The sequence below is a fragment of the Glycine max genome, chromosome 8 (genome assembly GCF_000004515.6).
Source record: "Glycine max cultivar Williams 82 chromosome 8, Glycine_max_v4.0, whole genome shotgun sequence".
NCBI lineage: Eukaryota > Viridiplantae > Streptophyta > Magnoliopsida > Fabales > Fabaceae > Glycine > Glycine max.
This window is the reverse complement of record NC_038244.2, coordinates 10,354,522-10,380,817: the sequence shown is the minus strand read 5'-3', so window position 1 is coordinate 10,380,817 and position 26,296 is coordinate 10,354,522. Positions and strand designations below refer to the sequence as shown.

General features: G+C 33.5%; 5 protein-coding genes and 1 non-coding gene across 7 annotated transcripts; 1 reads left to right on the top strand and 5 right to left on the bottom strand.

Moving 5' to 3' along the window:
• Positions 1-709: 709 nt before the first annotated feature.
• LOC100810469 (haloacid dehalogenase-like hydrolase domain-containing protein At4g39970) lies at positions 710-3,863 on the bottom strand. Its single transcript, XM_003531295.5, has 11 exons — positions 3,129-3,863; positions 2,951-3,044; positions 2,758-2,802; positions 2,630-2,680; positions 2,382-2,456; positions 2,259-2,292; positions 1,749-1,804; positions 1,590-1,649; positions 1,234-1,293; positions 1,052-1,098; positions 710-970 (listed from the first exon to the last, which is right to left on the bottom strand). The coding sequence occupies exons 1-11, from the start codon at positions 3,527-3,529 to the stop codon at positions 922-924; spliced, it is 972 nt and encodes a 323-aa protein (XP_003531343.1). The 5' UTR covers positions 3,530-3,863; the 3' UTR covers positions 710-921.
• A 152-nt stretch (positions 3,864-4,015) lies between these two features.
• Positions 4,016-5,245, bottom strand: LOC121175294 (uncharacterized). Its single transcript, XM_041018152.1, has one exon. It carries the CDS (start codon positions 5,243-5,245, stop codon positions 4,250-4,252), a length of 996 nt encoding a protein of 331 aa, XP_040874086.1. The 3' UTR covers positions 4,016-4,249.
• Positions 5,246-6,385: 1,140 nt separating this feature from the next.
• Positions 6,386-6,581, top strand: LOC113002492 (U2 spliceosomal RNA). The gene has a single exon (XR_003268049.1). It is a non-coding gene; the product is annotated as a U2 spliceosomal RNA (small nuclear RNA).
• Positions 6,582-9,507: 2,926 nt separating this feature from the next.
• LOC100306366 (uncharacterized) lies at positions 9,508-10,450 on the bottom strand. Its single transcript, NM_001400396.1, has 2 exons — positions 10,080-10,450; positions 9,508-9,942 (listed from the first exon to the last, which is right to left on the bottom strand). Exons 1-2 carry the CDS (start codon positions 10,206-10,208, stop codon positions 9,688-9,690), a joined length of 384 nt encoding a protein of 127 aa, NP_001387325.1. The 5' UTR covers positions 10,209-10,450; the 3' UTR covers positions 9,508-9,687.
• Positions 10,451-14,974: 4,524 nt separating this feature from the next.
• On the bottom strand, positions 14,975-18,963 carry LOC100809936 (uncharacterized). 2 transcript variants are annotated; one of them, XM_003531294.5, is made up of 3 exons: positions 18,108-18,963; positions 16,221-16,331; positions 14,975-15,477 (listed from the first exon to the last, which is right to left on the bottom strand). In XM_003531294.5, exons 1-3 carry the CDS (start codon positions 18,705-18,707, stop codon positions 15,325-15,327), a joined length of 864 nt encoding a protein of 287 aa, XP_003531342.1. In that variant the 5' UTR covers positions 18,708-18,963; the 3' UTR covers positions 14,975-15,324. The 2 variants fall into 2 exon arrangements, with proteins under 2 accessions (XP_003531342.1, XP_006585264.1); XM_006585201.4 differs by having other exon boundaries at positions 14,975-15,132.
• An 863-nt stretch (positions 18,964-19,826) lies between these two features.
• Positions 19,827-24,516, bottom strand: LOC100809403 (polyadenylate-binding protein 2). Its single transcript, XM_006585200.4, has 5 exons — positions 24,081-24,516; positions 23,467-23,537; positions 20,489-20,680; positions 20,254-20,372; positions 19,827-20,161 (listed from the first exon to the last, which is right to left on the bottom strand). Exons 1-5 carry the CDS (start codon positions 24,304-24,306, stop codon positions 20,113-20,115), a joined length of 657 nt encoding a protein of 218 aa, XP_006585263.1. The 5' UTR covers positions 24,307-24,516; the 3' UTR covers positions 19,827-20,112.
• Positions 24,517-26,296: the final 1,780 nt, after the last annotated feature.

The window sequence follows — 26,296 nt, the reverse complement described above, 5'->3', positions numbered from 1 at the left end:
ATTATGTTCTTCTCTAGGGATAACCAAGTAGACTCAGATCCTACCGGTATATGCAAATCGGAGTAAGTAATTAGCTGTTTATTGAGATTAGAAATGAGGGTGAGTATTTACCCATATTTTATAGGAATGAGATACTATAATATTCGTCTTGTCCTGTCATATATATTATATATTAATGTAAGTAATGTTATCCTGAGGTTGGAGGTCTCATAACTTCTGAGTTATCCTGAGGTCGAGAGTTTGAGCCTCTCTCACTCCAATTTTTTTGACATATTATTATAAATAACTATTATGATTGTTTTAATTTTAAATACATTTTCGAATAAAACAACTTTTTTTCTTTATAAAAATATAGACTCTTCAAGCAACCTTTCTCCATTGCAATGCTAAAATTCAACATATCAGTCCTTCCATTAATTAACCATGACAAATTCATCAGTAGCAACCTAAGAAAATATGAACGAATATCACAAAAGGAGACATGGATACAATCACAAGAACCGTTGATGTCATTCTTCTGTTTGGTTATTAGATGATTGAGAGACCGAAAGACACTTACATTTAGAACCCATTAAAATTTAGGGTGAACATTCATATTAAGTTCTTTGCAGATTTTTTCTTCCTTTCTTATTTTTATGGCGAAAAAAACTTATCCTAACTAAAATATCGCAATTTTCTGGCAAGCATTCCAATTTAATGAGAAAAACACTAACAGTAGATTATGATCTTTACTACATCTTGCAAAGAATTGTTGTTACATTTTAACTTGCACGTATACATCATCGGCAGTCAATTAATATATGAAAAAAAAAGTTATTTTAGAGAGAGATCTTAAACATCAAATATGTCAATCCATTTTCCCGATAGAAACCACTGCAGGGCAGCTAAAATAGCAACATTTCCAAGGCACAAGCAAATCTTCTATTTAGCAGCTACAACATCTTGAAGTAGTAATTCCAAATCTTTCAATCTGCATGATGGTTCACACAATTTTACTAGCTGAGTAAATGAAGAAAATCTAATACCTTCAGTTGCTAGCATTGCATTATACCTTACGTTACTCAAGTCAGGGTAGATTGCTATGGCTTCTTTGAAATCCTACATTAGATCCAAAATATAATCCAGGTACATCATCGTGCAGCCAGTTTAAGTGGATAGTAATTCCCCTTCATGTCCAATATCAAATTAATTGGCATTTTCTTGTTGAATTTATTTGAAAGTTAACTGCCTCACCTGTTCTGCTGTGGAAGGTGTGTAGGTAACCACGCATGACATCCCTGCTTGTGTTGCTGCCTATAGAGGTTAATTTAGATCAGATGATAGTTTTTAGCATTTTTGTTAGTTAAATAACCTGATTAAATGTAATTTGACGAATTAAGGAACAAAATGAAGATTCAGTAATTGAAATTTCATGTCTAGGCTCATCATTTGATATTGTCATGTCTAATAACACAGACAATTCCTCGCCCTTAGACTTTCTAACCCGAGCTCATCTAGTCTGTTTTCTTCTCTTCTTAAACAGCATATACCATATAATTAGATTGGTTATATCTCAAAATATAGAAAATAGAAAACACTAGAATATATACCTGCAATCCAATAACACTATCCTCTACAACCAAGCAGTCTTTCTCTGATATACCTAGCTTCTGCAATGCTCATGTAAGTTATGCTCACTCTGTTAGTGCATACAAGAAATTTTAGAAATCCATGTTTCAAAGTTTTTGATCATATTGTCATAATAAAACCTTGGAAGCTGTCACGTATATTGATGGGTCAGGCTTCTTTTCCTTCACATCATCACCTGGAAGTTTAAATAAATGGACAGATAGGAAGCTATAAGATTGACTTAATGGTTGAAGGGAATAGGGAGAGGGGGAGGTTGCGGATTCAAATCCCTCCTACTAACAACTAACATTTACCGATAAAAAAAATAAAAAATAAATGGACAGATAGATTTAAACTTATATACCCAAAGTACTGCCACATAAAAAAATTAATAAAATTTACAAGCAGAGTGGTGGATGTTATCAACTAGGAAAAGTGGAAAACCTTTTTTACACATGTATAATAGAACTAATGTTATGAGAATGTATTATCCAATTTTCTTATAGGATGAAAAAATAAACATAGATGCAAATTAATTTTGACTTTTGATGCTTCAGCAGGCGCTGCAGCATGGTGTAAGTTTTGTTCCACAATACTTGAGCAGGAAACATATGTCTCAAATGTTACATGGCCAATAAAAGGATATGTACCAGCAAGGAAGCAATCAAGGCCTTGAAAGCGCTCCTACAACAGAGAAAATAACTCGGTAGAGTGCAAATTAATAAATAAATTTGTACTCCCAATAGTGAGAATATTTAAGAAAATAGGCTTACAATTCCTATAAGGTTTTCAAGACAGAGAATAACTGAACTTTTAGTTGCTGCTGAGCAAACAGCTAGCTTTTTCCCCTGCAAGAACAATTGGGCAAAAAATGACAAACTTGAAAGATAAAAAGATAATATCCCTAACCAACAGCTCAGATTGAAAGCATCCCATCAGAAGCAAAGCAAGTAATACATCAGGTAATCAAACTGAAACAAGAGATCAGTACAGAGCTAGAACACATATATCGTTATCTTACTGCATCTCTAGCCTCATCCATCAATCTCAGAACTCCAGGTCTGGGTTTTACCTGTGCCAAAATGTACGAGTATTTAACAATTCAGATACCAATTTCACAGTATAGGAAATATATAGAAGTCCACTCACAGTTCCTGACTTGATTATTTCTTTGTATCTCTCAGTCTTCCAATCCTACATGATCAATACAAGAACATCATATTACAAATGAGATGACAATTGAAAGGGTCTTCACTGGTTAAACATCAAAATATGTCATTCATTCATGCATGCATAAATTTGATTTTCCCTCTCCAAATAGTAAGAAGACATAAATAAACACCTGAAGAGTGTCAATCAACTTGGCCCGATCCTCATCATTAGTCGGAGGCGTCTGGAACAACGTGGACGTAGGCCACCCATGTTCCTTAAAGTACCTTAAAAAACACAACACGATAAGTAAGTAAACTCCAACAGCAAAACATAAAGATAAACAAAAAAAAGAAAAGAGAGCAGAGAACCATCGCATTTTGGGTTTGCCTCCACCAATGAGGTTCTGGAGTTCGTCGTAGAATTGAACGTCCCAATTGAGTGGGCCCGGAGAAGAAGAAGAAGGGCAGCGAACGTTGAAGTGAACAAAGGCATCGTTGTAGGCCTGGCGATGCAGGTGCTCAGACTCGAGGATCACGCCATCGCAGTCGAATATGAGAGCCTGAAGCGAATTTGAGGTGGAAGCAGAAGCTGAGACGGAGAAGGAGCGGTGCTTGGAAGAGAATAACTTTATTCTAGGACATGGAAACCGGTGTTGATAGGAGTAGGAGGTGGTGGAGGTGGTGGTGGTGGTGGAGAGGCTGAGAGTCAGAGCGAGTGTAGAAGAAGCCATGTCAACAAGTCCCACACCGCTAACCGTTCTTCGCCACATCCATCGCTCTTTCTATTCTATTTTGTGTGGCTGTGCATTATCATGTCTCACTCTCACTCTTTCTTCACACCTTCTAATCTCTATTCCTGTTTTCTCTTGCCAATTTTTGTTACCATGTCTCTGTCACTAATCACTCTTTCGTACAGCTAGTTTTATTTTTTTTCTTCGAAAAAGAAAATAGTGCAAAGGGTGTATTAATGCTTTGAAATTAATTTGAGTTAAATTAAACATGACCTGAAATTATGTATATTTGAAAACAAAATTACAATGTAGTATTTGTTAAATTTATAATTAAAATCATAAAAAAAACTTTGAAAATATATTTTACTGTTTTTAAAACAAAGTGCCCCATTCTTTACCGGTCTCCAAATTTTCTAGCCAAACATTCCTAGCCCATTCTGTTTTTATTGATTGAGTACTAGGCCACCAGTTCCTTCATCCCTACTCAAAAATAGAAAAAAGAATTTTCATGCTAGAGTGTAGACAGGAAAAAAAAAATAGATTTATTGTAAGCTTGCCATTTGACGTAAATCATTTGTTCACAATTTATTCCTGATCAAAAGTTCAGAAGTCCTACATTCCTTTTGGCAAATGGAAGTATAAATATTTCCCACTCTACACATCTTGTACATTATTCAAATTCTCATCACTAACTCCACATAAAAACAAATTTATCACTACATAACAGCAAATTATCTCCAAGTTCCATTCTTCAATGAATCATTTTGCAAGATCTTTACCTGATTCCTCATCAACTTTCTTCTGCATTTTCCTCTCCTTGCAATCAGAAAAGTAAATCATGCACGACAGCCATTTCAGGGTATTTAACACAGCGAGGAGCCCAATTTGTACAAATATCCCATACCCTCCTTTATAGCATCCAAGGGAGACACATGACAACCTTAAACAAAGTCCCAAAGCAAAGAAAACAAGCATCACAAGTAGTCCTCTCTTCTGATTACCTCTGCTGAGGTAATACGAAACTCGCAAAGCCCCAATACCATATATACCATCCACAACTGATATCACAAAACTCATATTCCAAATAGCACTCCATTCCAAATACACCTTCAACAGCTTTACAAAAACTAAAAAACAAATTACTGCAAAAAATATGTAGTATCCTAAATCCCTGAAGAGCACATAACAGTTACCTGCCATCCATGGGAATGCAATCAAAAGGCAAGTTGACCAAAAGAGCATATACAAAGAAGTGATAAATGTGCCTTTCATTATTGATATGTCAATGGATCTTTTAAACATATCCATGACACTCATGTTATTCTCTTCTGAGTACAGCTTTGAAGCTGAATCCATAGTTACAACTGCCGAGCAGAGCTCTAGAACATGAAGAGGCACCAAGTAAATGAATCCAAGTAGAATCAAAACAGGCAAATAATCCTTACTAAAACTTTTATCAGGCAAATAGTTCTTACGAAAACTTCTACTAGGAATGTTTGTGCCGTAATCATAAATTACATCAAGTTCATAGGCATGATTTCTTTCGTTAAAAGGTAGAAGTGAAAAAATTTCCGGGGTCTCAACGATAGTTTGCTGGAACAAAATTTCAAAGTAAAGCATGACAAAAAAGAAAGGAAGGGAATTGAGAAAGGTGAAGATAATGAAGTTGATATTGCTGACATAGAATGTTACAGCTTCCTTGAGGATATCCAAGACCCCCAGCTTCTGCTTAACTTGCTTGCTTTCACTCTCCATATTCAACCCTAACTTTGATATTCCTAATTGAACCCCTCATGCTCCTTGCATATTCTCATTATAAATAGAACTTTTCACTAGACTCTACTTTCCTCGAAATACACCGTTTGCAGAAGACTTGGACTTCATTATTATGACTTGAATAATCTCATTATCTATTTTGTGACTTGAATAGTCGTTTTTTATTTATTTCAAGAGCAAGTTGTTAGGTTTTAGCAATATATTTTGTAATTTTTTTTATCTTATTACTTATTTTATCTAATGGTCTTTTTTTCATGTTCTCTTCCTATTTCTCTTTTAGTATTTGTTACGAAAATTTATGCGAGGAGTATTGTTATCCACTTATCATTTCTTCAACATCGTTGAAATCCATTAACTTTAACTTTGCTGTTTTTACTCTCCATATTCAACGCTAATTAACTTTAATATTTCTAATTGATCCCCTCATGCTCACTGCATATTAAATAGATCTTTTCACTTGACTCTACTTTCCTGGAAATTCATCGTTTGCAGAAGACTTTGACTTCAGACCTTATCTATTTTAGACCTAAATAATCGTTTTTACTTTCTTTTTTTAATTAAAATGAAGTGACTCTTTATTTTCAACACCTTTGCCAGCCATATATTTGTGACATGAAATAGTAAATTTTTATCTATTTAAGAGCAAGTTATTTATACAATAAGTTTTTGCAATAGAACTTAATTTTAATTAACTTATATAAAAAATATTTCATTTGCATTTTTAATTTAATTTGTTTTCTTTTACTCAGAATACTTAATTAGTTATTGAGAAGTTTATATAAGTTGACTCAATTTCAATGTACAAAGGAAAGTGTTAGGAACCTTGTATAGGAAGTTAGGAACGGGAGCGGACAACGATTCTTTCCTATACCCAACGTTACAAAGATGCCATGGTCATATCTTCCAACAAACAATTTGAATTGACCTATAATCATCAACTTTGCAACTTAACCGACCATTAGATGTCTTCTACAATTCATGATAAAATAGTCATGCATTTATTCAAGAAAAATGATATGCACACACCAAGTGAAAGATAGAAAGAGAAAATGAGATAAAAATATAATGTGATGTAATCTACAAAAAAAAAAAAAGAGTAGAAGAATAAGATAAAAAAGTATACCTTTCTTGGCTTTTTGATTAAGATCAAGTGTAAGTGTAGGACCTGTTCTTATCAGTTCAATATCTGTGCGTGATTGGTTCACACGATATTAAATTAGTTTTTTGAGGGAAAGAGTCACTACAGTAGCTTGCTACTGGGGCTCTCACGTGCCCCCCATGTGTTGCACTACTGCACGGGCCTGACGTACCCAACCAAAACAGTTTTTAAGCTTTCTTGATGATGTGTTAGGTAATAGCAAGCATGACTTGGATGGGGGGATTTTATGGGTCTTGCACGGGCCTGCTCGTTCTTGTGTAGTCTTTTTGGGCCTTGGCTCCGATTATATCTAAATTTATGAGTCTGCATTTTATAGGAATTTACTGTTGCTAACAAATCAGTAATCTGTAAAATAATCAGTAAAATACGTGCACATTTAATGTTAATTCAACTTCCTTTTCCATCTTTTTTCAATCTCCAAACATATAGGGTTGGAACCAAATGGACCAGGGAAACCCAAAATCAAAACCCCCAATTTGGTTTCAACCTTGTTTGAAAAAGGAGAAAAAAGAATATCAGCTTGGATGCTTGTTGGAGATTCGTTTAATTGATGCATCAAATGTTGTAAGGTTTGAACTTCAAAACTCTATTAGCAGAAGCATTATACACCAATGTTTTGGTGGGTGAGAGGAAGAGCATAGAGGCCTTTTCTAGATGATTACAAAGAAATCATATTGATGTTTCAAAGGCAGTAAATAAATTAATTGTTTTACGCCAGCAAGAGAAATAAAGAGAGTAACGAATACTATAACTGTTGAAATTGAGTCATGAATTACAATAAAATACAATGATTAATATTAAACTGAAGATTAAGTTTGAAATTGAATAATGCACAATAATAAACATGAAAGGAGAACAATGAGTGAAAAAACAAAATTGAGAGGAATTGACATGTAAGCGATTGTGCAGATGTGACAAAGATTAGCAAAGTGACATGACAAGGTATAGTTGTGTGTCTCAAAATTTATATTATAAACAGATTGTTATCTTTTATAGTTAAACTCTTGAGTCGAGTTGCAAATCACTTAGCAAGGTTGATTAAGGGCAAATTCTTGTGTTGTATACAATATGCAACAATAAGAGAACCTGCCATGTTGAATTCCAATTTAAGAGAAGAGAGTTCTTGACTAAGTGGTAGTCCTTCTCCAATCTCTATTCACCTCCAATGAAATAAAACAGGTCAAATTGACCAATCAATAGTGTGTCTACAGTAAGAATCGAGAATTGAAGAGTTTGATATCAGTTCCTGCATGTAAATTCTATGAAACAACCACGATAAGACTTCATAAAAACATGGGAAGAAAACTAACGGGGTATTTATTAGGTGAAAGAAACAATTAAATCACCTGCGCAACGCAAACTCAAAATGCTCAAATTGTTTAAGAGAGTTGTTAATTGTGATATCCCAGTTGGCCTAAAACACAGGAAACCGTCCTAGAAAGAAATTGTTCCTAAACATCGATGTGGGACTTTTTCTAGTGGAGTAGAGTAAATTTTGTCCCCGATTTGAGACTTCTAGTCGAGTAAAGTTAATTATTCAGTTTTATTCTTTTTTTTCTTCTCACAGTCAAACATAACTAGGCTGAAATGGATTGATACGTTAAGAGAGTCTAATTCTTGAGTATAATATGAGTTAGTGTAAATTCTATAACATTATCTTGAATTTCAACCAATACATCAAATGCCACAATATTAATAGATACCCGAAGGTGGATTCAGTCCCTACAATTGGTTGGTAGGTTGAGAGCTTAAAAACTCACGTGATAAAGCTTTTCTTTGTATGGGTCAAATTTATATTTTTGTCGGTTTATTTTTTAACTAAAAAATAATAATGATTTTTCGATTTAATAAAACGTTTTTAATTAACACTTTTTAATAATAAAACATTTTTATCATTTAATTTAAAAACTTGATAATATAATATGAGAAAATTGATAGAAATTGTATCATGTACACTGTCTTCTACTACTGCAAATTTGTTGGACTTGGATGAGGCATAATATTTTCATTCAATTAATTTGCCTCTGAAAATCAAATTGTTGGATAGTAATAAAAAAATGCACCTTGGACCCATCCTACCCGTTACTGAATTACTCATAATGTGTAATGGTTGACCATGAGTATAGAAACCGATTTTGAATTCTCTACCTTGTCCCTTCTCTTTTTCTTTCTCTTTTTTTACACAAATATACTTTCAAAGTCATTTCTATTCGAGCATATATCTTTTTCATCAAACCTTAGATCAATATATCATGAAGACTTTTTTTTTCTAAATCGAACTTTCCTTTTGACTCTCTTAAGCAAGATTTTTGTATTCTGATTTTGTAATATTAAAAGGAAAAGTCATATTAGAAACAACTAACCAAATTTTTCGATAAAGATATCCACAAAATATGTGAATATTTTGTATTAATAACCTAATTAGTCCAAAAAAATCTATAATTTAAACATATATAATATTAAAATGAGTTTAATATATTTTTAATTCTTATAAATAGAGTATTCCCGATATGGTTTGGTTAATTTTTTTCATTAGTTGATAGTGCAGAATTCTTCACACTAATAATATGTCAATTTTGTAAGGTTACTTCTGATTAAGAGTGGACTTAGATAATTTATTTATTTTTAAAAATAATAATTAATTTAAAAATATTTTGACAATATTATCAAAAAAACAATTTCATTATAGTGAAATCTTTTGATGATGATTCACAATTAAGAGAAATCTTTTGCTCTAAGAACACTTAAGAATGAGTAAAATATACAGACAAGGTAGGGGATCACTCATAGGACTACGAGACGTATAAAAACAACGGTGTGATTGTGAACATGTACCATCTCGCAGGCAATAAAAATTGCAAGATAAGCGAAAAGGTTATCATAGTATGATAGGTTCACAAATTCACAGTATGATAAGTTCCAAAAACCAAAAAGAAATCAGGGAAAAGAAAAGACATTTGAAATGGACAAGACACAACACAACATCTCTTGCTGTCTGTTTTGATGGGACACAAAATTAGCAATTAATCCTTAATAGAAAGACCCAAAAGCAGGAAAAAGGTAATAACTTTCTCAAAATTTAGATGTAACAATATAATAAAGTTGGAAATCATGAGGTCTAACAAACTATGTACAAGTGTATCAAGCTCCAATGTATAGGATCCATGCTGACGCAAATCTGTTACCCTAGCTGATCCCTAAGCCACAAATATTAAAATTTAACCAACAAAAAAAATAAGAGGGCCATTTTACAAATTTATAATTACGGGTTGAAGAAGTGGTCACCACAATGGCATTTCCATCCCAATGGCTTGTAATTGGAGTACCTGTTGCCTTGCGGAGAAGAAGGGTTAAGAAAAGTTGCCATGGCTGCAGTTTTGGTAAGATCTGGAGGGTTAGAGTCATGGCTTGGCAAAGTTGGCACTTGAACTGCCATGCATGGATGGCAATCATTGCACTTGTTATGACAGCTAGGAGGAATTGAACCTAGCCTGTTTTTCTCCTCAAATAACAGTTCCTGCACATAACAAACAAACCAAATTAATTAATTTTTCTACATACCCTTATTATATTTGACCATGTATTATATACACAGTTTAAGCGGTTATGGGAAAAAGATCAAGGGAAATAAACATGGCTTAGATTAAAGCTTACCCTTGTAGAAATTGCAGGCTGAGGGTGATTGGAGGCAGAAGCTAGAGATAGAGAGAACAAATTATGGAGAAGAAGTATGATGAGCAAGGAGGTGTTTGTGTAGTAATGATATGAATTAAGTGAAGCCATAAATGCATGTGATCAAGTCACCACCCCTTGAAGTCACTGCCCATCTAAAAGAGAAAACTAGGTGGCCAAAATTTAATGTAAGTTAACTGAGATCCGAATGCCAGTGGCCTCTGAAGAAATTAACTTTAGCAAGTTGTGATGTGAAGAAGAACCCAACCAAAAGGAAGAAGGCTTTTTATTCTATTTATTTTCCAGTGTCGAGTAGTGCTTTTCTTCTCATGGCGTATAGCCTGAAGAAAGAGGAGAAGAGAGGTACATAATTGGAAGATGTGTTGGCAGCAATAGCAAGCAAGTAGAGAGAGAGAGAGAGAGAGGGTGCAGTGCAGAGTGCAGAGTGCAGAGTGTAGCAGAAAAAAGTGAAAGGAACGACTCAAGAGGGTTAAGCAAATTGGGAGAATCCACATCAGTATCAAGGGGCCCCCCTTGGACAGTGTTCTATTAGTAGTTTGAGGGCTTGAGACTTTGAGCCTGGTTATTAGAAACTGCGTCGTGGATAGATAACAAATGCCCCTTGTCCTTTCTGCGTGTTTAAAAATATCACAGACAAGAGGGGGTAGTTCAAATTCGCATTTATTATGCTAACTAATTTTTGTCTCAGTTCTCAGTTTAGAGATTTTTCTGTTTGACTGTCATTGACTTTGATTACTACTTTGCTTGCACCTGATTATGGCGGCCAGTGCAAGTGCTTTGTGTGGCTTTTGTCTTTGCTAATGCTAACAGAAAAATGTGTTGTAAATCTAAGAAGCATCAATACTAACACGGATACCGGACATGACACGGACATGGATACGTGGACACCTGTCAAATACATCAAATTCAACCCGAACACAGGCATCGGTGTTGTGTCGGTATCGGTGTCGGTGTCATATCCGGATACGGCAAGGAACTGTGGTGTCCGTGCTTCATAGATGTAAATTAATCAATCATTTTGATTCGATCTAATGGAGGATTTTGGATTTTTTTTTTTTTGCATGTAAAGTAGTATGAATTACTGCTACTGATCTCTCAAGTTTGTATAGTGTAGAGAGGACGATGAAATTGAATGATTAAGTACTTGTATTTGTTACCTATTTTCTTTCAAATACAGCTCCTGCAGAAGTGGTCCTATAGTTGATACTCCATGTTAAGTTGATTTGAATGGGACTCGTATTAAATTTGACTTTTATGAATTTCACAAATTGTAAACATTTCATATCAAAATCATATAGTAACTTCTCAATTAATTCTAATCACAATTAGGGAAATCACGTTGACATTTTTTCTGCTGCAAAAATAATTTTGAGACCAAAATGCCATATAAAACTGTTGAAATCTTAAGCATATTATTTAGTGGCGTGTGGGGATTCATTTAAATATATAAGTGTAAAACTTGTTAAAAAAATTACACAATAAGAATCAATTTGAAAATTTAATAATAATAATTGCATTTTTTTCTTGCTTTGATGTTTTTGTGTAACAACGTCAATTTTAGTACATAGGTTATTGTTGAAAAGTTCTGATAGATAAACACACATTTTAACATAAGCTGTTTATGAACTTTTTGGTTGTCACATAATCCTAAAATGTGAATTTCTAAGATTGATCTAGCACACATCAAGAAAGCATTTGACACCAAATAAGTTTTTGGGCTTGTGAAACTATTCTCGTTTCAGTTTCCTTTTCGAGGTTTGGGAATTCCTTGCAGTGACTCTACAGCTTTCAATTAGTCAAAGTTGCCATTAGAGTATTGACATTGCACTGAGAGGGATTGTGACTGTATGAGTGACCAGACCTAGCTACGCATCTTTTTTGCCACTGAGAGGACGAAAAAAGGTGTGTCTGCAAAGATGAAAATCTTTCCATTTTGTACAGCCTTTACTTTACCCATTTTTCTAAAAACTCCACCAGTCACAAATGATGTGCTGAGCTTATCAATCATAAAAAACAAGAAATGTAAAGCAATTTTTTCTTTGCTTCACTGCTTTTTAATCGAATATTCAATTAGCTTTACCATTAGCGGAGTAAAAAGGTCGCACAAAAGGCAAGGGTACTCACGCTGCTTCTCTTACATCTATTTTAATGTCCCTTCCAAATCCTTGCTTGCTCTAAAATACTGAATATACATTTTTATTTTTTTATTTTTGAAAACAAAGTCCTAAAGGTGGGGGTTCACACACATTCACATGCAATCCCCGATTTAGTGGCGTTGATAGTTTTGACAATTGTGACCACAAACAAGGAAGTGAATAATTGCAATGTGAAGTGTAGCCTTGTAGGCAATCCAAGACAATTTAGCGTAGCACCCCAAAAAAATAGTAGTATGTTTAGTTAAGACAAGTTACTCTTCGATTCACCAACCGTTAAAAACTTAAAAAGATTAATAAATTGTCGCCGAGATCATTCTATCTGGAAGGATAAAACTCGTTAACCTTTGCTTTTATAAGTTTTATAATCTATTGAAAATTTTAAATAAGGCTTTATAATTTAAGTTTAATGGTATAAAAAAGTTTTAGGGTCATCCTATCACAAATTATTGTTATTATGATTTTCAGGATAATTATCTTACAAATTTATCATATATAATAATTTATAATTAAATAAATTTATCATATATAATAATTTATAATTAAACGACACAGTAATTACAAATAATTGAGTTTAAATCTTGATACATGCAGTTACCTTAAATATTTGAAAGTTAATTTACAAACTTATAAACCGTAGAAATCTACCTAAAAAAATAATAAAAACAAAAAAAATAATGGAAATCAACCCAAAATTAAATCAGCCGTGTGAAACGTGAGAGCATACGTCCACAAAGAAGCACGGATGGGATAGTGCTACACCATGTCCCCGTGAATGACTTTGAAACCTAAAACATTCTCTGTCGACTGACCTTGTCTAGAATGAATTTTGGAACATCTATACCAAATTCTCTTTGTTCTTTGAAGGAAGGTGCACAAGAGCTTTGACTTTAGCGGGGAAGCTGGTTTAGTGAGGATATTCTAGGCAAGATCGATCTACTTTTTACTTAATTTTGTAGTACACATATTTTATATGAATTCCATTTCACCAAGTCAAGTAAGCACATTGGTTGAAATTATTTCTAAAAGTTAAAAGCTCTAAAAGTTAACAAAAACTAATCATTTCTTCAAAAGATGCACTATATAAGTGTGATGGAAAAATGGTTTTGCTAACGTTCCAATACCAGTGAATCACTACCCACTAAAATCCTTTTGAAAACTTGTTAATCGATTGATAAGTGCATCAATTTTATCAAAATAATAAAGACTAAAACGAAAGATCGAGTGTCGAGTCCATATGAACTTTGTTTGTATTTGGATTGGTAAATACTCAATTTGTAAGCAAGAGAAGAAGTAGAAGAGCAAAGAAATTGTAAATGTAAAAATTGAGGATAAAAGGAAAAAAGAAAAAAATAATAAGAAATAATAATTTAAATGCAAAAAGATGAGTTCAGAATGTGATAATGTTGGAGTCTAACATGTTTAACTACTCTTGATGCAATATTAATATTTTTTCTCTATTAACTGCTTTCCTAATTTCCACCCACATATATTAATATGCTTAATCCTGGTCCCTTATGATGAAGAGTCTAATTTATATATTTTCTCTTAAATCTTTTTGCAAAGATTGAATCATAAACAACATTACGTATAAAGATGTATTTAGAGACACAACAAAGTCACTCTATCCCTTGTGATGCAATGTTGAGATGCACTTTAGACATTATCGTTTTTCAATGTATAATCCCTAAAAACAAATGCACAGATGATCAAACCACACAATAGAGATGAATAGACTTTAGATAGCTCTGAGACTCAGTATATACACGCTAAGCCTGTGTGACACGCTGAACGAGCTGTCTACTCCTTCCATTTTTTCTTCAAGATTTTTTCTTCCAATTTTTGTATCAATTTCTCTTCAAAGCACTTCAATTCTTTTTTCTCATAACTTCTGCTAATAAAAAAATATCAAAAATGTTAATTTCTTCATTGTTTCATTAAAAATAATAATAAAGTGAAAAAATTACACTCATTTATTAGTCAAAATTGACTATCAAATTAATTCATATTTTACACTTATCAAAACTCTAGAGTCTAGAATCTAGATAGTGTGAGCTGTAGTCCCTTTCCCTCGTGAATACCCCAAAGATCAGCCTTTATGACGGTACACGATCCCAAAGATGAGGCCTACTATAAGATGGCCAAGGTGATCCTTTAGGATGCAACCTGCAACAGCCTTCTTAGTTTGCAAATTCAAAGTCCTATTAGAGTTGAGTTTCACAAATTCTTCACGAGGGGATGCCAATTTGAACATAGCAGATAAACAAACTGGTTTCTTTATAGTCCAGAGTTCATGGAGAACTTTTCGGATAGGACCAATCTGTTTAGCAGTAGCAGGGCCCGATAGGCTTGGCAGAAAACATTCGTTGAAATGCTGATTACAGAAAAATTATATCGCGAGGTCCTTCGACTATAAAATCTTAAAGAGGTACATAATTTAAACTTTAAAGGGGGGTGTTCCGCTGTCAAGTGTCAACAGTGTATAGGAGGTGCTGAAGCATCGAATCGAATAGATTTTACTTAGGGTAATTACCTTGAAAGGATATGAATCCTTTACTTCACGGCCTTAACCAACTAACATTATCAATATTTATCAATGAATATTGAAGGTTCATTTTAATATGATACAGAAACATGCAGGTGAGAGAAAAAAATGTTATACCGAGCCTTTATAACTACCAACTTAAGCATGTAGAAAGAAAATTGATGGATAACAGCTTACAAACTTGAATTCAGAGTGTACATGCACAAGCACAAAGAACCCAACAGATACGTTGCTGAACTTTTACCCTATAACTGGACAGAGTTCAACAAAAGCCTCCACATTAGTTTGTCTTGACTCTCGTGTAATCTCTTCTCACCTGTATCCACATCAAATTTGAGGTACTCTAGAAAAACGAATAATCATTATTTATGTGCTGATAAAATTCTGGTAATTTTGATTTTGTGTAACAATCGATTATACAGTGTACACGGAAAAAAAAAACAAAAATATTGCACCACGATTTGTCACTTTCAAATTTCAGGAATTTCCCCTTATTTTAACCCAATCTTCATATTTGGTGCACCTCCTGTTTTACCCCATCCTCAGCTGAATTAGACAATTCTAACGTATCATGTCGTTCATTGGTTTCTTGCTTGCTTTCCCATAGCTTACTAGCTTTCCCAACTGCAAGAATCAGATCAAGCTGTTTTCGCTGTTGTTCCTACATGAACGCTCAGACACAACCATCCAATTCAAACTCAATGATTAAAAAAATGAGGATACTTTGCAAAGTAAAGCGGCCAAGAAATTTTTTACTAAGCCATATACGGCCAAACTGGATCCATGGTCAATGTACAACTTTTTACATTACCAGAAAATAAAAAAAAGATGTTATATTTGAACACACTGAAAGATTTAGTAGTTTGTGTTTTAGCATTTTGGGGGGAGAGGGAGAGGGGTGGGGATTGCTAAATACACCCACTTGTTTTACACCCAAGAATCAATTTCCCACACTGCACATGTTCCAAGCGCAAAAATTTGTGACAGTAATTTGAATACATATCCCAATTATGCTGAGTATGTTAACGCCTATAATTCTACCCAACTTTAAAACAAACAGGCCAATAGTTTTCTAACATACACCCACATACTTCTAAAATATAGAGAGGTGAATATAAATTATAGGTTTAAACTTTAAATACATTTTTTATCCCTATAGTCTACTCAAATTTGGTTTTGGACCTTTTGGTCCCTATGTTTTATAAGTTTGGTTTTTGGTTACTGCAGTTTTTATGTTTTAATTCCTTCTATCAGCAATATGCCACTTACCCTTCAAGAGATAGCCTACACTTGTCCAAAAACATTTTTAACCTAAATTATAAGCACAATTACATGCACATTTGATTTGTAAATTGTGCCTGCACTGCCAGGCAGAGTTTAAATAACATAGGAGGGGAGGATTACCTGCATTGCTAGTAAAACCTGTTGAATTTCACCAAGTTCCTTCTCCAAAATGTCTGATTGCACTGCTAATGCTCTAGCAGCCTCAGAATTCTTCTGGGCCAAAGCCGCAGTCTTCAAGAAATGAAAAAATAATTAGATATCTTTTCCAGTCAGATTTTTCAACATACTGAACTTCGACCATTCATTTAAAATGTTACCAAGGGGAGGCCAACAAACATTTAGTGTACAATTTTCTTAATTTTTACAAACAAAAACATTTTAAATTTCCTTGTGCTAGCAATTGAATTAACATGAAATTCAGTACATGCCGCACCACAAACATGAGTTTATTCAATACATGTGGCCCAGGTATGGCCATATGGGTATTTCATGTGTATTGTATCCAAGATGATACAAAATGGCAATGCAGAATTTAAATGTGTGTGTGTGTGTGTACAGAAAGATGCAAAGAATAAATATTAAAAAACAAAATACGAATGAAGTTAATATAGAATATTTCACAATATATTTCATTTAGAAGTACCAACAACAAATTCAAGTGTTTTTGCTGCACTGTAAATCACAAACCATAGTGTAAACAAAATAATTGGTTTTAAGCGGCTACTGACTAGCTTCTAAAAAAAAGCGACCACTGACTATTAGCAGCGTGGGGTTTTGTAAAAAAAAAAAAAAGAGAGAAGAGTTAGTGGAGGATCATCAATGGGTATTGCACCATGTATTGATGAAAATGTTGAAGATGGAGACTTCTATGGGGATGTCAATGAAAAACTGATACATGAGGAATGGCAACTAGCAAGGGCAGCTGGTATTAGAGAAGCAAGTAAAAATACCTGAAATCTGAACCAAATGGCTAATACAAGCTTAGTAAGGAGCAAAAGGATACCGAATAGATGGTGGTTGATTTGGATGGTACTTAAAATGATGTTTAAGAAAGACCAAAATCTAATGAAGGAGATGAAAGTTTGGACACCTGTAAGATGAAAGTTATAGGGCTTCCACCTAACAGCTTAAACTTTTGGGAGAAGTTTTAGTATTTAAAATGATTCCAAGGCATCCATAACCAAGTGTGTGTCTGGTTGTGCTTCCGCAACAACGTATTGACAGATTTTGGCATCCAATCCATATAATTGACACAAAAGCTAGTATAATTTACTTCACCAGGATGCACATCAATCTTCTCTAATCTCTGATGTGCAACCAAGTAATTAGGATTGCAGTTCAATCCTTGCCACCCCCACTCTTATCGAAGTTAAATTTCAATGCAAGATAAAAGAAGCCAGTGTGCTCTAGGCTAAGCACACACTACAAGCTCAAAGTGCTCTAGGCTAAGCAAGTGTGCAAGATATAAAAATCATTCATGGGCTTCTACCTAACAGCTTAAGATTTTAGGAAAGTTGATCCTTGACTACAGCTATGGAACTGAATCCAGTGATGATTCGACAAATCTATTTTTCTAATAAGGACTTTGGGAAGAAAATACAGGTTATTTATGTCTTTTTGTTATGAATTTTAATTTGAAGGGCTGCTAAATTTGGTTATGAATCATAATGTTCAGAGTTTGTCAGCAACTTATTATTGTTTTAAAATAATAAAGCTATTATGCCACCAGCCTTATATCAAAAAGCTTTCCCTCAATAAGCCTTATTATCATCCAATCAAACAAACTCACTTCATATCACATTACTCACACCATATTACCCCAGACTTTCAGAAGCGCACTTCTCATTGCTTAAAATCTGTAACCATTTGAAGTTGTCATTCATGCATCAGCATTACATATGCTCGGCGAATGGAACCCCAACAAACTCACTCCCCAAACACATTCCACATAGAAACACGTGCAAAACCAGAATCACAAAACTAGCATAGGAAAATGAGAGTAGTTACCTCAGCTATGGGATCCTTCAAGCCCTTCCTCGTAACCCTAAACCTAACCCCCAATTTCTCGAGCTGTCTCGACAAAACCCTAACAACCGTCGCGGAACTCCTCAAATCCTCCTCCAACTTCTCAATCCTCTCCAGCAAGTTCACCTCCAACCCGCCCTTCCCAGCCTCCACACTCACGCGCCTCCACTGCCGCCTCCGAATCCACGCGCCGACCAGAACCCCGACCACAAGCAACGCGCCGCCGAACGGAGCAGCTCTGGCACCGATCCCGGCGATGAGCTCGTTCTTGGAACCCGCGAGCACAGCGGCGGCAGCGGAGGATATGGCGGAAGAGAGCAGACACGAGAACTCGAGCAGCGAAAGGAGCGAGTCGAAATTGGAATCGGCGGCGGCATGTTCGGATCGGAGGCGAAATGAGTCGGCTCGAACTGTGAGGGAATTGAAGCGGTGAGCGGTGTGCGTTGTGAGGTGGAGAGGGCGCGAGGTTACGATGGAGAAAGAGAGAGAGAGGTTGCAGTTTCTGTTTGTGGTGAAGAGCGAGTGGGTTGAGGTTGAAGAAAGTGAATGAGGGAAGGGATGGTGGTAACACGTGAGTAGCATGGTTTGTTGCAAGTTGCAAATTGCGTTAGTTAGTGTGTATGGTATGGAGTAGAAGAAACAACATTGATTGGAGTATGGCTATAGAAGGCAGCAGCAGAGATATCATATCATATCATGGTAGGTTTCTGAGCTGAACTTTGGTGACGATAGCTTCGAGGGATCGAGTATATGCAATGCAGCATTCCCATATCACCACTGGCACTGAGTAGAGGATTTGATCAATAATTTGGGAAATGTGATTTATTCTATTTGCTTATTTAAGTGTTGTCTTTAATTGATTTAATATTTAAACTGATTTTTTAATATTTTATATAAAAAATGAATTAAATGAAAACATAAATATTTCATATTTCAAAAATATTAACAATTAATATTTTCTTTACTTAATTAGCAAATTAATAAATAGAAAAATTAGCAAGACAATACTGTAAGAAAAATGGAAAATCATTTTAATATTAAATTTACAAACTATCATGTTTCCGTTTAATATTTCTTTATGCATTAGATTTGAGACTTTATTTAATGACTGTAATATAATTAGAAATCAACATAAATTTCAAACAATCCCTTAATGTTACAACTATTTCGGATTTATACATATAACATTTTATAAGCTATAACATCTTTAAGCATGGGTAATTGAGATAGCCAGTTATAAAATTGTGATAATTATTAAGCATGAGAACTTGCTCAACTCATTTTTAGCACCACATGTAACAAAACTTACAAAAATTAACGTGCTTTATTTTTATTTTTAACTAAAAGTCAACTCAAATCTTTCTTCTCAGTCTCACCTGAATAGAAACAAATCATTTCCTCTGTCACTTAGCTTAATAGATCATATCGACAGTCAATAACATCAAAAGTGGCAACAAATATTTGGACATAGACACATTGATACAGCACAAAAGCCAGCCTAGAATTAGAGCTTCAAATCACTTTAAGCAAGTTTTCCTCGGTCTCCTCCTTCTCTGTTTGGATAAACATGTTTGTATTTAAGAGGGCACATTCTCACATACACTCCACCTTACACCTTTCTGTTCCCTAAACACCCTGCTATGGGGGGGGGGGAGATCGAAATTGTCTTACGACCTAAATGCTCCAGTAAAACGCCATAAATATTTCAATCTCTAATTTGATCAAATTTTACCGAAGGGTACATCTTAGGTTAGTATAAACTATAAAGACCGAAAAGTCACTAACATAATATTCAATGGCAATTGTAAACCATCTTCCAAGAACTACGCAAGAAAAATGTAGGTTCAAGACCATCCTAAGACAAATTCACGGTAATATTCTCCATCACTATATAATACTGAATGAAGATAGTGTCAAATGCCCAAATGAAAAAACTTCTGCTCCAGGATGCACCATCTTCCCAATGTAACACGTTCCAATGAGACTTCTAGTAGTACGGCATGTAACGATTTGGCCTTCTAAACCTAGGAACCTTCCTGCAGGATATTTAATGGAAAATGAACGAAAATTCAAAACAACAGAGGGCATAACATGCAAATTTAAACGAGACATGCAAAGATACCCATACCCATAAGGGGAATACAAGTAAGGAGTATATGGCCTCCTGAAGCCATACGCCATGTAAGGATTAAAGCACCTAGGACGATATTGTTTCATTCCAGGAACATTGGTCCTCTTAGGCAAAACCTGGAAAGTATCCAAATGATTAAATACTACTAATTTAAAAGAATGATTTCTTGGCTGGTTGAAACAACAGCAATTGAAACCAACAACAGTAATACAAATAACAACTCAATCGAAACCTTCAATTGACGGCCATGCAATTCAGATTCATTCAACAGGAGAGCCTCTTGAACAGCCTCAGCTTCAACAAATTCCACATAAGCAAAACCTTTAGGCTGGCCAAACTTGTCTGTCAGGATAGTGACCCTGTTTACAGTACCACAGGACTGAAAGTGTTGCTGCACTTCTTCTGGTGTGCATGCATAATCAACCTGTAAAACACAAATCAATTTCAAGGGGTTTTGATGCCAATAATATCATGTTAATCCAAAAGGGGGGCTTAAACTTGATTCAGTTATCATAAGAAAGAAACTAGATTCCAAAATTACAGATCTCATATAAACAATAATATTGTTTCAGTAAAAATTTATAATGTTACACAAATATCTTTACTTACAACCACTCTTATAGTAAAAATGAAAAATAAAGGTTATAACTTAATTTAATGATTTATTTAATGGGGAATTCAATAAATTACTCAGGATAATTCATATGAGAAACTCCAGAGAATAGTTCCTCTTATTCTTCAATTCTATCTTTAGATTAGTACTTTTCTTTTTATTGAAATCTTTACATTATTACTTGTCCCTAAGAAAGGAACACAAAATTAAAAGCATAAAATTTCAGCCAGTCTGAAAACATCAGAACATAACCATTTTACACTAAAAATCAAGCTATCTTAGTTTATTTTATTTTTTAAAGGATGCCAGGCCACACTTAGATCTCAAACATTAGTGCAACTCATTAACAGACATATGCATTTTCCCAACTCCTCAAACAACAGGAGAATTCCACCAATTCTTACTCCATAAACCCTTTCAAACTGAGTCATTCTATTTATTTTAAAAAAGTATGCCAGGCCACCTTAGATCTCAAACATTGATGAACAATTATTCTAACTACAACATCCACAGAAATGTGCATTTCCCCAACTCAAACATCAGAAGAATTTCAACAATTCTAACTCCATGAACCACCACCTCCAAACAAGATGGCATCCCAAACACAAAACCTAACCAAGCTATGCACCCTATGGATGTAATTTTAATTGATGTTCATAGTCATTTTACAGGCTCTTCTCAAACTCTAGATAAAACTCTCGCCTTCTACTCCTTAGTTTCATCCTCCTCATAGCAATTTAAAATAGCACGAACCTTTTCTGGGCTACAACAGTGGCGGACAGCATTATGGGGGCAATTGCCCCCATAAGCAATTTTTTTACTTAAAACATCTTTAATAAAAAAAATGCCCCCACAAAAAAAATAGTGTTGCCCCCACAAGAGACAAGACAATTGTTTTTTTTTTTAAATGAAGGTAACAAGTTATAAGAGATAAAAGAGAAAATACATTGATATGTGTAGAAGGTAGCTGTAATTTAAAGAAACTTGGATAATTTAGATTTTTTTGTCATGAAATTATGTATTTTGTAAAAACTTTTGTATGAAAATATTATGGACTACTTTTTTGCCCCCACTAAACAAATTTCTGGATCCGCCAAGTTACCCCCAAAGAATGAGCAAGTAATGCATCGCCAGTAAAGGATGACCAAGCAAAGCTTTAACAATATTAGGTCAGAATTCTGACCCTTTCTGTATAAATTGCACTATTCGGATTTTGTAAGGAGTGATGGAAGAGGGGTAAAGGGAAAACAGAATGCAAAATAATCATTCACTTGCAACTTAATGTTTGTGTAACTACTTTAAATGAGAAAGAAAAAGCCTCAAATATCAGGTAGTCTAATTCACAGATGAAAAACAATTATGAGATAAAAGGCCAGTAGGGAAGCAACAGCTGCATACCCATTGGCACATTGGCCAAATGACACAACAAAGGCACCACAGACCTCACTACAGTCAACAATAGGGCTCTATGACTAGGATTGCATGCCCAACACTTACAGAATGTTCTTCCAAAAGAACCACAAGCTGTCTCCTCCAGGAGTGAAGTTGATGCATCTTTAACACATTCTACTCCAGCTGTACCAGTTTCAGCCATCCATGAGATGCTACTCAGTTTCCTCAACATATTCTTTATTTTTTCTTTCTCTTCTATTTCTCATTTCTTTCTTCTTCTTTTTTCTCAGTTTGATCTATTTTTTCTTCTGTATAATGTTTTTTCTTTCCTTTCCTTTTTTCTTTTCATAAACTTAGTTTTTTTCTCCTCAATCTTTTTGTCTTTGTTTTCCTTCATGTGATATCTTAATAAATTTCATAAACACAATATACTTTCTTTTTTTCTCTCTAGCACAACCCTAAGAAACACCAATTACATTGTCCCACACACAAAATACAATGTAAGCATCCCAGATTCCCTGCGCTAATTATAGAACCCGAGTAATAAGAATGACCCTGCGATCATAGTCAGACAAAAGTCAAACCCTGTCTCCGAAGTTTAACACTACTCACTCAAAAAAATATGCATTTTCAAATGTATCATAGTAAAAGAATACAATGAAAATAAGCATCTAGAATTCAGTTCAAGACCCAGTCAACTAAAGTTTCTATTGACAACTAATAGAATTACAGAATGCTTCAAAACCAGGCAAAATTAACAGATGATGGAGATATTGATTGAATAGATAACCTAACTTGAGACAAGTCTGTTATCCCTGGTGATAAACAAGGGCAATAAATTTCAGACCAATTCATACTCAGTTAGGTGGTCTAATAGGCAATTTGTAAGTTATTAGTTAAAAGATTGGACCAAACTATTTGGCAGATCAGTTATTGGTTCAACCAATCAAACCAGCAGGTCTGTTTCGATTCACACAATATGGGCAAAATAAGACTTCTAAATAAATACAAAATATAGTTCATAATAACCAAATCATGCCTTGTCATTTAAGTTGATTAGGAAAAGACAAAAGGATTTTGTATTCAACTAAAAAAGAGTAGTAGGATGCAAACTTACACATAAATAAGGTAGAGATGGGAAACCATGATTCAATTTGAAAAACTAACGATGATAAAAATAAAAAATAGGATAGGATGATTCATACATTGCCAACAAAAACAGACCGAGCATCTGCCTCCTCCTTGTTTGCCTGAGAAGCAGCTGCATTAGCAGGATCTGCAAAAGAGATTCAATCTGGAAGATGAAAAATAATAATGATGCAACTCTATTTAGATAGTAGTCACATGATTTGGTAAAATCAATAGACTTCAGAAAAACATACTTCAGCAAAAGACATTTTGTATCATGTTTTGCCAATATTTTAAATATAATATAAAAAAAAATATCAGATAAATTACCTTTGATTAGAAACTAAGAAATAATCGTAATTATCAATTTCAAAAAGTGATGTGCAGTCCAAACCCAAAATGCTACAGCGGTAAAGCGAATAGCAGGATAGCTGCTATTGTCCGCAATTTCCCGCAGGAACGCATCCCCAATTTAAAACCTTGATCACAAGCATGAGTTTAAATAGGTTTTTATTCAAGCTCTGGCGTGTTTTAGGTTTTATCAATAATAACAAAATATGAGTTTAAAGTGGCTGTTATTCGAGACCTGGTGAGCTTAGGATTTACCAATCGTCATAAAATATGATTAAGCTTCTGAATAGCGATCAATCGTCGTAAAATTGACGAGTTAAAATGAGGATAATGAAAAAACCTTGAACGCTGCCAATCTCCTTCTCGACCTTGGCTTGCATCTCGCGAAGCGCTGCGGCTTCCTCTTCCATTTCCTTCAATCGGCGCTTCATCTCGTCGAGCTCCTTGACGGCGGCGTCATCGTCGACGGCGGCTTCATCGTCGGCGGCGGACATGTCAATGTCTCCTTCCATCTCTCCCTCGTCAGGGATCTCTCCTCCGTACACCTCGTGCTCTTCCTCTTCCATCTTCCGATTCTACGCAATCTGCCCTACACTCCCTACCAACACAATTGCAATGAAAATTAGGGTTCTTGTTCGTTATTTATTTTGGGAATTACACGACAGCACTGTGTGTGTGGTGTTCCAATTCGGCGGAGTGTAGACTTTAGAGTTTTACTTTTAGTTTACAGATAAATAAAAATAAAAAGATATATATTAGAAAGACGACAGAGAAAATGATCGGTGATGGAAATAGAGTGTGTAATTATTAGTGTATAAGCATTCTCGGAAAATAAAATAAATGTTGATTATCAGTTTTACGATTTACTTTATTTGTAAATATTATATTCTAAATGTAATTCTAAATTAATTGTCAGTTTTATAATTTAGGTCTAAATTCAAAAGTGAATAAAATGAACTCGAGACAATACTAGATACTTCATAATAAACAAAAATGTTATATTTATAGAATATTGGATTTTATTATTTTTAAATTATTGATTAAGAAATATTTTCAATTTAATTAATTTCTTTAAGTGTTTATTATTTTAATTTATTTGAATTGACTAACCCCTTCTTATAATTTATGTCCAAATTCAAAAAAAATCAAATGAACTTTAAGACATTGTAATAAATACGTATAAATTATATATAATTTTTTACTAAAAGTGTTTAAGAGGGAGATTTGAATCTAATTAATTCTAACTTTTAAATTTGAAAGATAATTTAATTAAATTAATTTCTACAATTATTTGATTTTATTGTTTTACTTGAATGTTTTTGTCTTATACATCCGTAATAGATCAAATGAGTCTAGTTTTATTTACTAAATATATTATATAAATATTATAAATATCTTAATATTTTTTTTTTATTTTAACGGATAAAAAATATCCTTAATTAATATGAATAATGATAATAAAAAAAAAACATAACAGATCTATCTTTTACTCTCATACAATAATCCATCTTTATTTACAAACTATATGGTTGATATATAACTATTTCTCTTAAATATGCAGTCAAAAAATTGATTCATAAATTTGTGTGTATTGGAAATTATATTTTGAAAAAAGACATCTTCTTAGATGAATTTGTATACCTCAAAGCTTTAATCTTTGGCTCTTGATTGAGAAATACTCGAGATAATTAAAAAAAAAAAAAAGACATGTCTTTATTTTATTAATTTATTATAAATGTAATTTCAAGATAATTGTCATTTTTATAATTTAGGTACAAATTAAAAAAGAGAGTAAAATGGACCTGAAACATTATAAGAAAGATCATGAATATATAAAAATGATAAAAAAAAGTTATATATATATATATATATATATATATATATATATATATATATATATATATATATATATATAACGAGAGAGATTAGGTTTTATTATATTATTTTAAAAATTTAGATTTAAAAATATTTTCAATTTAATAAGTTTATCAAATTGTATTTGTTATTTAATTTAACTTTCATTTTATTTGAATTGACCGGACTCTACTTGAAATTTATGTTCATATCCAAAAAGATAATCAAATTAACCGAGACATTGTAAGAAAATTGATAAATACGCATAATTCAAACTTTTTTTAGAATAATTAATTATAGTTTTTTTTAGAATAATTTGACGTAAAAAAATTCAATTCAATTTTTAGAATAATTCTAACTTTTTTAGAAAAATTAATTCTAACTTTTATATTTGAAAGATAATGCAATTCAATTAATTTTTTCAATTATATGATTTTGTCATTTTAATTGAATTTATGTCTTAAACACCTTGAAATAAATTCGTCTTTATCTTTTCAACAAAAAATCATCTTTATTTTTGGTAAACTCGACTAAATATACTAAGTTATTGACTCATTGTTTTGGATGTTTTTAAGTATTTAGTTTATTTTTAAAAATTCATCTTGAAAAATAAGACTTGTTTAGATAAAGAAGATTAAAATAAAATTTAAAAACATTTTAACTCACTTTAGAAATAAGAAAAAAAAGAGTTAGTATTATTTT

Coding starts and splice junctions, on each gene's coding strand:
- LOC100810469 (XM_003531295.5), bottom strand. CDS start 3,529: ATGTGGCGAAGAACGGTTAGCGGTGTGGGACTTGTTGACATGGCTTCT. Junction 3,045..3,128: donor GGCAAACCCAAAATGCGATG/GTTCTCTGCTCT, acceptor GTGTTTTTTAAG/GTACTTTAAGGAACATGGGT. Junction 2,681..2,757: donor AAATAATCAAGTCAGGAACT/GTGAGTGGACTT, acceptor ATTTTGGCACAG/GTAAAACCCAGACCTGGAGT.
- LOC100306366 (NM_001400396.1), bottom strand. CDS start 10,208: ATGGCTTCACTTAATTCATATCATTACTACACAAACACCTCCTTGCTC. Junction 9,943..10,079: donor AGCCTGCAATTTCTACAAGG/GTAAGCTTTAAT, acceptor TGTTATGTGCAG/GAACTGTTATTTGAGGAGAA.
- LOC100809936 (XM_003531294.5), bottom strand. CDS start 18,707: ATGCTACTCACGTGTTACCACCATCCCTTCCCTCATTCACTTTCTTCA. Junction 16,332..18,107: donor TGAAGGATCCCATAGCTGAG/GTAACTACTCTC, acceptor CATTTCTTGAAG/ACTGCGGCTTTGGCCCAGAA. Junction 15,478..16,220: donor AGGTTTTACTAGCAATGCAG/GTAATCCTCCCC, acceptor GCGTTCATGTAG/GAACAACAGCGAAAACAGCT.
- LOC100809403 (XM_006585200.4), bottom strand. CDS start 24,306: ATGGAAGAGGAAGAGCACGAGGTGTACGGAGGAGAGATCCCTGACGAG. Junction 20,681..23,466: donor GGTCTGTTTTTGTTGGCAAT/GTATGAATCATC, acceptor TGTGTTTTACAG/GTTGATTATGCATGCACACC. Junction 20,373..20,488: donor TGCATGGCCGTCAATTGAAG/GTTTCGATTGAG, acceptor GATACTTTCCAG/GTTTTGCCTAAGAGGACCAA.
- LOC121175294 (XM_041018152.1), bottom strand. CDS start 5,245: ATGGAGAGTGAAAGCAAGCAAGTTAAGCAGAAGCTGGGGGTCTTGGAT.